Below are 12,441 nucleotides of genomic sequence, written 5' to 3'. Positions count from 1 at the left end.
TTTTTGCTGAGTTTAGTTCTCATAAGGTTCTCCAACTGTCCAACTAATTAATCGTTTTCGTCACAATTTGATGTACACTGTAACATGGTTTTATTGTATTATTTCAAATAATTGGTATTTCATTGACTTATAATCTTTGTTGTGTCAAAAAAGTATTCATTTGTATCAATTTCACAAGTTTCTGTTCAAAAAGTAAGTGCTTCCGACAAGACGTTTATTTTGAAATTCATGAAGAAAAAAACCGTTGACGCCAGGTCCCACGGTAAACTCGCGATAGACTGGAACACGGCTTAAATCAAGGAAGTAGCGAGGTGGGTAGTTTACTTCATTCATGAACATTGACATGTCGGTAGTTATTAATATCACGATTATGTATTAAATAATATGTTAATGGTCTTTAAAAAATGCCTGCAGTTTACATTTCATCTAAATCGCACACAATTTGAAACATCGGGGATGGGCTAACGTTAATGCTTGGCTAGCTAGCTAGCTTGGCCTGGGAAACAAAACAGTCAGGACAGGCAACGACATCGTTACTAACGTTAGCTAGCGTAGATACTAGCTAGCTAGTAATGTTCGCTAGCTAGCTTTGCCTGAATTTGCTTTGAGAACCCAGTTATTCACCTGTCCGTGTGGTTCTTGTTTGTCAAACTGACAGTCTGTTGTTGTCTTTCCTTGACACTGACAGCTGGCATATTCAAAATAGTTATGTTGATTTATGAGCAGGGAGGCACTTTAACGACGTTAGCCGACTGTCTGTCCAAATTAGTCAGCTAGCTAATTACCACGAGCTAGTTAATCGGGGCCATCGTCTTGGTCTGCTCATTTTAAGTTTACTAGCTAGCTACCTATATGGCAGTAAAGTAATAACACAAGCAAAAGGCTCAGGCCATGTTCAGTATGAGCTTTTTGCAGGTCACAGGTGCTTTGGTTAAATTGAGCTTAATAGTAGGGTGCTTTATTGTAAAATACGTTGGCATAACTATAACCTTGTCACACTCAAAATAGTGTTACACATAACTCCCCCTTGTTGACAATAAGTAGCTTTGTAGTTGGTTATTATATTTGGGAGACCTTAAACAACTTTGCTAGCTACTAATTTGAAGTAGCTGACTTGGTCCAGTGTTGTTCAGCCAAGCAACTGTTATAAACTTAAGTATACCGTGTCTATCTTTCAAACAGTCAATTCCCTATCAGTGTCACTCACAATGTGGTCATATTTATGTCCTTCTCTCAGATGGAGAACTTGCATCTCTCACAGGGATAGTGCAGTCTCCAGTGCTGTCAAAGGATGCCGCTCATCGCCAGGAACACAAAGAACTCTGGGACACGGACTGCCTCTGTAACTTGCAACCCAGCCGGTTGCTGGGTGTTCAGAAGACGAGAGAAAAGATGCCCGTTGTCTTCATTGTCTGTGCCAGATAGTAGAGAGAAGCAGTGCATCTAACCTCTGTGTTTGACGAACTCCCTAACCACAACGCCTTTAAAACCTAAACACAACACACACAAAAACAACCAAAAAAACGATGAATTTTCTTACAGCCCTCGTGACGTTCGAGAACCTCCATGAGGTCCGGAGGTTGTGTCACTGGGGCCCAGTGATAGCCCTGACGGTCATTGCCGTGTGCTCCTCCATGGCCATATTAGACTCCATTATCTGGTACTGGCCATTGGACACCACGGGAGGGAGCTTTAACTTCATCATGCTCATCAACTGGTCTGTGCTCATTCTCTACAACTACTTCAACGCCATGTTCGTGGGCCCTGGTTACATCCCCCTTGGCTGGAAACCAGTAAGGAGCTAAGCTGAGAAATACATCTTTATTAACCCATTATACAGAGACAAGGGAAACTGATAATTTTGCTGCTACACAACAATGTGTGAAATTGTGTTGTAAAGCAGAGTGGTCACTTAGCCTTATACCCTGGTCCTCCTGGAGAGCCAATTGGGTGCAGCCAGGCGTTTGTTCCAGCCCAGCACTAGGCCCTGATTGGTTCAATCCGGAGTGTTGGTGTTGGGTTAGAACAAAAGCCTGCTCATCCTGTGGAACCAAGGTAGGGATGTGCACGGTTAATTGAATATCCGAACGGACATTAGTGTTATATTATTTGAGTGACTGTTAATTTTTGGAGAGAACATTTTAACAATGAAAAGCTTTGTCTCAATTAAATCATTATTGTGACATTTTTACCTACAAGGATATACCATGACTTTTGACATTTTTAGTTGAATAAAATGACAAACTTTTGAATGTAGTTTATATAGCGGTGCGTTGAGCTACTGCTGCGCATTTATCCCTCCAGGCTGCCTTGACATCGGTCTTGACATATTTCCCCCACTTCAAATAGCATTACAGGCACTCACCTAATGGACTTTCCATTATACCCGACAAAGACAACCTTTTTGTAACAAACAGTTCTATCATGGTGAAAATCTAACTTATTTTTCGCTGTTGATTTTAGCTAAACTACCGGAGAAAAGCAGCATATCCCGTTTACCTCTGTCATGTGTATTTGCGTCATTCTGATTGGTCTAGAGCCAATAGCATTTAGAAAAAGAAATACAATTTGTCTATCCGGATATCCGATAGAGTAGAAATTGAATGGATCAGGCCATTGACGTGTGTTTTTTCCTCTTAAACAGGAGAAGGAAGAAGACACCAAGTACCTTCAGTTCTGCAGAATGTGCCAAGGCTACAAGGCCCCGAGATCCCACCATTGCCGCAAGTGCAACAGGTAGACTTGGCAACCCTGACTCTGTCTTGCCACTGCTACAAATGTGCTCTAGTTGTGCTTCTTTATAGTGTATGCTAACTTTTTTTTTTCTTCAGGCAAGTCTCCCATTGACGTAAATGAATGATTTACTTGAACATTTTATTTGCCCACACTTAGCTCACCTATAATTTGGTCCCAAAATGATTGAATAGCACATGTTGGGCTTTAAAGCAAAAGAGTTTATTCACTTGGAAGCAAACCGGACTAAACAGGGAGGGACTAACTGGATCTTGGCCAATAAGTTGCAAAACATTTTTGCTACGGTTTGCTACGGTGTGCACTAATGAATAAACACCAGTATAGTTTAAGCCAATTTACTGAAATGTATGCACCCATCCATTAGTTCTTTATCTCTTAGTAGATGTCTAAGCCTGAGCTCTACTAACTCACTTAAATATGGGGTGTGCTCAGCTGGGTGAAACAAAGGAGATTGCAGTTAGAGATTAACCACATAGAATGGATGCTGGTTTTTACTACTCATACTTTCTACCAATGCTACGATTCATAATAAAGAAATTGTCTGCTCTGTAACGTCACATTTCTTCCTGCCAGTGCCATCAGCATGTCAATCATTCAAGCCTGTGATTCACAATGCTGATATTCCTCCCCTTCCTCTTTTTCCTCTGCCTTTCTCCTCTTCCTTTTCGCCTCCATCCCTTCTTTAAGATCCACAATGAAAATACGTCTGACTTTATTGTTTTTAATCCTCAATTACTTTTAATGTGTGTGTTGTTGTATTCACATGGCTAAGACAAGTGCATATGCTTTTTTAAATTGATAAATCATTTAATTAATTTATTCATCCGCAGGTGTGTGATGAAGATGGATCACCACTGCCCGTGGATCAACAACTGCTGCGGTCACCAGAACCACGCCTACTTCACCAGTTTCCTGCTGTTGGCGCCTCTCGGCTGCTCGCACGCCGCTTTCATCTTCATCATGACCATGTACACACAGCTCTACGAGAGGGTGAGGAGTCAGTGACACACTTGCATTTGACCTCTTATCAATTCATCATTGTAGGCTGGTTTCCCAGACCCATAACCTCACATTCATGCCGACCCGAACGATACTGTTTCGTTTGGATATATTACAGTACTTTTTATGCTTCCAGCAACTATGATGGATATGTAACCAGGCCAGCACAGTACACTTTGGCTCAGTTTGACTTGACTCAGTAGTGGGAAAAGGGTATCAGATTAAGCCTACTCCTGGACTGAAAAGCATGCTCAATGGAGATTCTAAATTGATAGTGCATTTTCGTCAAGTAGTCTTTAGTGTTAGAAAAGCTCAATATAAATACATTCTTATTAATTGTTATTATAGATATCCTTTGGCTGGAGTACCGTGAAGATCGACATGAGCGCCGTCAGACGGTTTCAACCCATCATGCCGTTCAGCGTACCCGCCTTCGCTGCCACTCTCTTTGCCTTAGGGCTGGCACTGGGCACCACCATAGCCGTTGGCATGTTGTTCTTCATACAGGTAACATGCACATTGGCGGTAATAGAATACTGATGGTAATAGTGTGCCCATTGTCCATATTCAGCTTTTTCCAGGTGCAGGGTAGACCCATATGAATGTCTAGTGGATTCACCTCTAGTAGATGACACTGTATACTTGAATGTGTATTTAATTAAAGACATTCTCCGGAACTTTGGCGACTACTAAGTAAAAAAAAAAATATATATATATATATATATTTTTTTACTGTCTTACCTCAATTAGCCACGAAATCCCTAGTTTGAACAGTTTTTCTGGAAGCTATGCTGTGCCATTTCTCCTACATTTGCCCCCGTGTGGGCCAGCCCCCTAGAAATTTAAGTTCTAGCCAATGAGCTTCAGCCCCTCGCTGTTTGAGTGACAGCTAGCAAGATGCATACACAGCAGAAATCGGGAGAGAGCGAAGCCGTGGTGCACATATCTGCACATGTGAAGTAGTAGCATTTTTCGGTGGCCACTTTTGGCTCGTGAGCTCTACTTTCAGAGCCGCTGGCTAAAAACTATACAACATCTCTTTAAGAGATGATGGTAGTACTTTCGGTAGGTATTACACAGTAGGAACTGAGAGTTGCCCATGTTTCTCTCAAATAATTCCCACCAAACCTTTTTTCTTCTCTCCACCCAAGATGAAAGTCATCCTTCGAAACAAGACCTCCATTGAGGCCTGGATCGAGGAAAAGGTAAGTGTTTGTCATGGAATAAGCAGTTTGATTAGGTTTTGTACAACCACTATTACAACCTCATTACTCCTCGTCTCCTTTTTCTTCTGGATATGTTTTTTTCCCCACCTGCTAGGCCATAACCTTTATGATCACTGGTGATAGTGTGTTTTTCAACAGCCGTGCCACTGTTGTCCAAAGGGCAGGATAATCCAGTAGATCTCAGCTAATCTAATAGACTAGACATCAGTGTTATTCTAGTGGCCTCTTAGCCTGTCAAGGACTTAGTACAGAAGAACTTAGCTATTGTGACACTAGGATTTTAAGATGGTAGGTAAACCCTAAGACAAACATTGGAGCCAGAAAGAACCATGTGAACTCTTTCACTCTCTTTCTGTGTGTGGGTCTCATTATCAATTACTTTATTTATCTTACTCTTTTGCTCTCCCTCACTCTTTTTCACTCTCTTGTCTCACTCCCTTTCTCTCATCTCTTTCTCTCTTACTTTTTAATGTATTTTTCTCTCACTCTGTCATTCTCACTCACTCACTCACTAAATGTTTCTCTCTCTCATGCTTTCTCTCGTTCCTGCCTCGTTTCTCTTTTTCCCATTCCATCTCCTCCATCCGCAGGCCAAAGACAGAATTCAGTACTACCAAACGGGGGAAGAGTTTGTCTTCCCCTACGACCTGGGCCGGCGCTGGGAGAACTTCAAACAGGTGTTCACCTGGTCAGGGAGCCCAGAGGGCGACGGCATCCAGTGGCCCATCCACGCCAAGTGTCACCAGCACACCTTAACCGTAAGCGATAATGATGTTGATGTAATATTGTCAATTAGCATTAGCAGACATTTTTATCCAAAGTTGACTTACGTTCAGTTATGCTATTATATGCATTTTTAAAGCGAACACTAGGTTTGTATTGTCATGTTGTTATGATGATGTAAAATGGAATCCAATGTGACTGACAGTCATGTGTGTGTAAATATACAGTGCCAGTCAAAAGTTTGGACACACCGACTCATTCCAGGGTTTTTCTTTATTTGTACTATTTTCTACATTGTAGAATAATAGTGAAGACATCAAAACTATGAAATAACACGTATGGAATCATGTAGTAACCAAAAAAGTGTTAAGCAAATCAAAATATATTTTATATTTGAGACTCTTCATAGTAGCCACCCTTTGCCTTGATGACAGCTTTGCACACTGACTTGTTGGAAAGATGGCATCCTATGATGTTGCCATGTTGAAAGTCACAGAGCTCTTCAGTAAGGTCATTCTACTGCCAATGTTTGTCTATGGAGATTGCATGGTTGTGTGCTCGATTTTATACACCTATCAGCAATGGGTGTGGCTGAAATAAATATAGATAGATATAATAGATTTTGTTGTTGTAAGTATGTGTGGTCCATCTGGTAATGAAATCCACCATTCTGGTATGGCTAGCGCCATGCTCCAACCCAACTGAACCATCGGAACATGGGTTGTCACACTTAACAGACTTGAGATGTTTGGCATTTTCAATGATAAACCATTCTCTTGTGTTTGTTTGCTTTCTAGCTTGAGCAACTGAAACAAAAAGCTGACAAGCGGGTGAGAAGTGTAAGTAGCTGACATGTTCCTGTTCAGACAGCAATGGGTAGCATTGGTTCAAAGACACCTCGTATGTATTGATGGATGGTGAAATATTTGCAACCTCATCTACTTAGGTGAATGTTTGTTTGCAGTGTCTTCAGTATTCCAGACAATATGTTATTCTATTTTCCCATTAATTCGGGAAAACATGTGTATGTACAGTGCATTCGGAAAGTATTCAGACCCCTTCCCTTTTCCCACATTTTGTTACGTTACAGCCTTATTCTAAAATGGATTAAATTGATGTTTTTCCTCATCAATCTAAACACGTTACCCCATAATGACAAAGTGAAAACAGGTTTTTAGAACATTTTTCAAATGTATAAAAACATATTAAAAAAACATATTTACATAACTATTCAGACCCTTTGCTATGAGACTCAAAATTGAGCTCAGGTGCATCCTGTTTCCATTGATCATCCCTGAGATGGTTCTACAACTTGATTGGAGTCTACCTGTGGTAAATTCAATTGATTGGACATAATTTGGAAAGGCACACACCCGTCTATATAAGGTCCCACAGTTGACAGTGCATGTCAGATCAAAAACCAAGTCATGAGGTCGACGGAATTGTCCGTAGAGCTCGGAGACAGGATTGTGTCGAGGCACAGATCTGGGGAAGGGTACCAAAACATTTCTACAGCATTGAAGGTCCCCAAGAAGTTTGGAACCATCAAGACTCTTCCTAGAGCTGGCCGCCCAGCCAAACTGAGCAATCGGAGGAGAAGGCCCTTGGTCAGGTAGGTGACCAAGAACCCGATGGTCACTCTGACAGAGCTTCAGAGTTCCTCTGTGGAGATGAGAGAATCTTTCAGAAGGACAACCATCTCTGCAGCACTCCACCAATCTGGCCTTTATGGTGGAGTGGCCAGACGGAAGCCACTCCTCAGTAAAAGACACATGACAAACGTTTCGGGTAGCCTTCCACAAGCTTCCCACAATAAGTTGGGTGAATTTTGGCCCATTCCTCCTGACAGAGCTGGTGTAACTGAGTCAGGTTTTTAGGCCTCCTTGCTCGCACACACTTTTTCACTTCTGCCCACAAATTTTCTATAGGATTGAGGTCAGGGCTTTGTGATTGCCACTCCAATACCTTGACTTTGTTGTCCTTAAGCCATTTTGCCACAGATTTGGAAGTATGCTTGGGGTCATTGTCCATTTGGAGGGGTCATTGTCCATTTGGAAGACCCATTTGAGACCAAGCTTTAACTTCCTGACTGATGTCTTGAGATGTTGCTTCAATATATCCACGTAATTTTCCTCCCTCATGATGCCATCTATTTCGTGAAGTGCACCAGTCCCTCCTGCAGCAAAGCACCCCCACGACATGATGCTGCCACCAACGTTCTTCACGGTTGGGATGGTGTTCTTCGGCTTGCAAGCCTCCCCCATTTTCTTCCAAACATAATGATGGTCATTATGGCCAAACAGTTCTATTTTTGTTTCATCAGACCAGAGGACATTTCCAAAAAGTACGATCTTTGTCCCTATGTACAGTTGCAAACCGTAGTCTGGCATTTTTATGGCGGTTTTGGAGCAGTGGCTTCTTCCTTGCTGAACGGCCTTTCAAGTTATGTCGGTATAGGACTCGTTTTACTGTGTATATAGATACTTTTGTGCCTGTTTCCTCCAGCATCTTCAGCACTTTTTCCAGCACTTTTCGCACCAAAGTACGTTCATCTCTAGGAGACAGAACGCGTCTCCTTCCTGAGTGGTATGACGGCTGCGTGGTCCCATGGTATTTATGCTTGCATACTATTATTTGTACAGATGAACGTGGTACCTTCAGGCATTTTGGAAATTGCTCCCAAGGATGAACCAGACTTGTGGAGGTCTACAACCTTTCTGAGGTCTTGGCTGATTTATTTTGATTTTTCTACGATGTTAAGCAAAGAGGCACTGAGTTTGAAGGTAGGCCTTGAAATACATCCACAGGTACACCTCCAATTGACTCAAATTATGTCTATTAGCCTATCAGAAGCTTCTAAGGCCATGGCGTCATTGTCTGGAATTTTCCAAGCTGTTTAAAGGCACAGTCAACTTAATGTATGTAAACTTATGACCCACTGGAATTTTGATACAGTGAATAAGTGAAATAATCTGTCTGTAAACAATTGTTGGAAAAATTACTTGTCATGCACAAAGTAGATGTCCTGACCGACTTGCCAAAACTATAGTTTGTTAACAAGGCATTTGTGGAGTGGTTGAAAAACGAGTTTTAATGACTTCAACCTAAGTGTATGTAAACTTCCAACTTCAACTGTAAATGTAATATTTCTGTAGATTAAAAAAAAATATATAAATTGTAAAAAATGTCTAAAAAACGTTTTTTGCTTTGTCATTATGTGGTATTGTGTGTGGATTGATGAGGGATTTTTGCCCCCAATCCATTTTAGAATAAGGCAGTAACGTAGCAAAATGTGGAAAAGGGGAAGGGGTATGAATAATTTCCGAATGCACTGTACCTTCCAAACGCCGACTACATTTGCATCCCTTTCTGAAGCCACGTCTGCATCATATTTCTTTACAAATATGTCACTATAATCCACTTTTAAATGTTGAAGTTCTGATGTTATGGTCATGATAGTATATTAACCATATTATATCCTGTGGCTCGGCCAGCAGATTCAGTATCGGGTAGTGGAGGACTACAACGGAGCCTGCTGCCCACTGAGCAAGGGTCTCAACACCTTCTTCAGGACTCCCTGTACCGAGGAGCCCCGCATCGGACTCCACAAGGGGGAGACCATCCTTGCCACCCGGGGGACCAAGTGAGTTTCTTTTGAGAACTAATCTGCTAGCTTTTGGGGGGGGGATCAGTCTGCAGACTTTTGGGAGGCAAACAGTCTGCAGACTTTTGGGGGGAACCAATCTTCAGGTTTAGGGCAACCAATCTGCTAGTTTATGGCTGGAAACAATCTGCAGTTTGTTTGTGGGGAATGTATTTTCAGGCTTTGGTGGTTCCAATTGAGGCGAACCACTAAAGTGAACTCCATGACCTCCATGGTGATACACACGTCTCTTCTGATTGGGAAAAAACAGTCTGATAGTTACTGTAGTCATGGTATTACTCATTGCCATAGCGATAGTACCATTTGGAAAAGTCCTGAGTGCCTCAATAGAGAAGAGAAATGGCTATATTCTACGCCTTTGGGGGTTATTAGCCTGTCCCTATAATTTAGTTATTTTTGAAGTTGGTTCTTACAGTCTCCATTTGCTGCCAGGTATTACGTTTGGGCTATTCCGAGCTTCTTTTTTCAGCTGAGTGCTTTCCCACATGCCTGCCAGGTTGTCAGTTGGTAAATGACTGTACCTGAATGGCCGGATAATGTCAGAGAAGGAATTGATTTCTCCAAATTTTCAGAGAATTTCAGAACCATGAATTATTTTCTGTGTTTCTTCAGATGGTGGATGTATGGGGACAAAGTGCTGGATGACGAGCAGACTAAAGGTATGGCTCCGAACATTGAAGAATGCCAGGTTTTACTCAAAGCTTTCTCACCTTTGCACATTTTTCTGCCATTTTGCAGAAGAGAATGGAAACTTCCCAACAGAGCTGTTACATAGTAATCTTGATTATCTCCCACTTTTTAATGTGTGTGGTTCTAAATTATCCTTTTCTGGATTTATCTTCCAGAGAGAGAAAAAATAGAGCAAAGATGCAAGTGAATGACGTGAATCTGGCCCTCCCAACACTGCAGAATTACAATAATTACCTTTTATTGTATATTTCTAACGTGATCTTTTTGGTTCTTCCTTCAGCTGGAGTTCGCCTGCGGGGTTGGTTTCCCCGCCGGTGCGTAGAAAAGTGCCATTACGACACAGCAGTGACTAGTGCAATGACCAGTGAGACCAGCAGTGAGGAGAAGAAAGTTAAATAAGTTATGACATTAAGATTTGCCACAGAGCAGGGAGTGGTATGACGCTCAATTCCTGGAGGTCTGCAGTGTCTTTTGTCTTTCTCCTTGGTAATATATAATACTATATGCCACTAAACAGATTATTTTAATTCAAGCAAAGTACAGTGAGTAATGTGTGATGTGTATGTGATCCCTGTGGGAAATGAACCCACTACCCTGGTGTTGCTAGCGCCATGCCCTTACCAACTGAGTCGCCGAGGTCTTTGTGCGTCTTTCAATGGGTGAATCTTAATTGTATTTTTGCGCTCTGTGCTTTGAAAACTATTGAGACTCACCCCCCAGTCACTGATCAACTGAGGAGTTCACACACCCGGGATGTGTTTTAATAGGCAATGACTTGGCAAAGTGACTTTCACCCTTTGTCTGTACTGATCTGGAAACGTAGGATCAATGAGAGCAATATGGTGAATGCTTCTGGACTGTTTCATTCGCCTGTCAAAATCACATCAGTGCAGATAAGGAGAGGAAGCCACTTTAGCTTATTGAAATACATCCCTGCTTTCCCAGGTCAAAGTCAGATACTAGTTACAAGGAAACATGTTCATTTTAGCAGACACTATAATCCAGAGCGATTTACAGGAGCAGTTAGGGTCAAGTGCATTGCTCAAGGGCACCGACAGTCTTCACCTATTCAGCTCCGTGATTCAAACCAGCAACCAGCAACCAGACTGGCCCAACGCTCTGAACCGCCAGGCTCCCTGCAAACCTGCATACGCCCCTGGCCTCCAGGAGTTTAGTTTGATACCGCTGCCATAGAAAGAGACAACTATAGTCTTAAACAATAGGGATTTCATTTGTTTAGGAGTTGAGCCTTTTACTTGAATCCGCTGTTTTATCATTTTTCCTGATGTCCTTTGCCCGATTATACAATTATGCAAATTCCTCTGCCCAGCTTTAACCCAGGGCTTCGTCATGCAATTTCTTCTCTGTATTCTTTGTACAGCCAAAAGAAAATGCGAACTTTTATTTCAATTTTTTGAATTGTTCTTATTATTTTTGTAAAACACTGTCACCCTCAAAGTGAATTAAAAAAAATAAACTTGTCCTTCCCTATAACAGCAGAGTGTCATTTATCTTTGTATTTCACACTCCATCACGAATGACCTTTGACTTTATTGTGTGAAACTGTTATTTTTAGGTATATTTACTGCTGTGTCGCTTAATGTCTTGGGCCGAAGTGATGCAAACCTTCAGGGCCCCTAATAACAAAGCGTCTCAGCACAGATGTAGTATCAGGACCCCTCTGTCCATATAATCTTATACATTATAGTTTGAAAGACTGATCCTAGATCAAGATGTACTTTATTGTCCATTAATTTACAGGTAATCGAAATGTGTCTGTAGCCTCACAACCTAACCTTTAGGACACACGTATACCCGAAGGGGCTGGAAGCAATGAGCCAGCCTTATTGCAGGGCCCTTGAAGAAAATCTGCATTGCTTGCTGTTTGAGGTTTTAGGCTGGGTTTCTGTATAAGCATTTAGTGACATCTGCTGATGTAAAAAGGGCTTTATAAATATATTTAGGGGTTGTGTCTTGCTCAAGGGCACTTGTTGGTATCTAATATGATGCCAGCAACCCTTTGGTTGCCAGCTTACTCTGCACCAGATTTCCCTGTCTGAGCTGGGATTCAAACCCGTAACCCTCCAGTTGCTTGTCTGCTTCTCTAACCACAAGCCAGTGGTTGAGATATTGTTGAACTGGTGACCTGGGTCCGTATTCCTAAAGTTTCTCAGAGCAGGAGTGCTGGAGGGAACGGCAGACTAGGAATACGGGCCCAGGTCACCATAATGGCATATCCGTTATCAATTACATTTGCAGGGCTATTTATTATTGGTAAATGCCTAAATTGAGGACCCATAAAAATAGAATTCTGTTTCTAGGAATTATATTTATATGGGAGTACCAGCTGCCCTTGAGGTGTATACAGTTCAAAAATGTTGCTTC

At 41.8% G+C, this 12,441-nt stretch overlaps 1 protein-coding gene across 2 annotated transcripts; it reads left to right on the top strand.

Moving 5' to 3' along the window:
- Positions 1–225: 225 nt before the first annotated feature.
- zdhhc6 (zinc finger DHHC-type palmitoyltransferase 6) lies at positions 226–11,552 on the top strand. 2 transcript variants are annotated; one of them, XM_055922240.1, is made up of 11 exons: positions 226–311; positions 1,238–1,793; positions 2,645–2,736; positions 3,585–3,744; positions 4,102–4,260; positions 4,905–4,958; positions 5,570–5,737; positions 6,500–6,541; positions 9,200–9,345; positions 9,979–10,025; positions 10,337–11,552. In XM_055922240.1, the coding sequence occupies exons 2-11, from the start codon at positions 1,527–1,529 to the stop codon at positions 10,453–10,455; spliced, it is 1,254 nt and encodes a 417-aa protein (XP_055778215.1). In that variant the 5' UTR covers positions 226–311; positions 1,238–1,526; the 3' UTR covers positions 10,456–11,552. The 2 variants fall into 2 exon arrangements, with proteins under 2 accessions (XP_055778215.1, XP_055778209.1); XM_055922234.1 differs by having other exon boundaries at positions 9,197–9,345.
- The last annotated feature ends 889 nt before the right edge of the window (positions 11,553–12,441 follow it).

Source organism: Salvelinus fontinalis, chromosome 1 (genome assembly GCF_029448725.1).
Source record: "Salvelinus fontinalis isolate EN_2023a chromosome 1, ASM2944872v1, whole genome shotgun sequence".
NCBI classification, from domain to species: Eukaryota; Metazoa; Chordata; class Actinopteri; order Salmoniformes; family Salmonidae; genus Salvelinus; species Salvelinus fontinalis.
The sequence above is the reverse complement of the archived record's forward strand: the minus strand, read 5'-3'. Positions and strand labels throughout refer to the sequence as shown.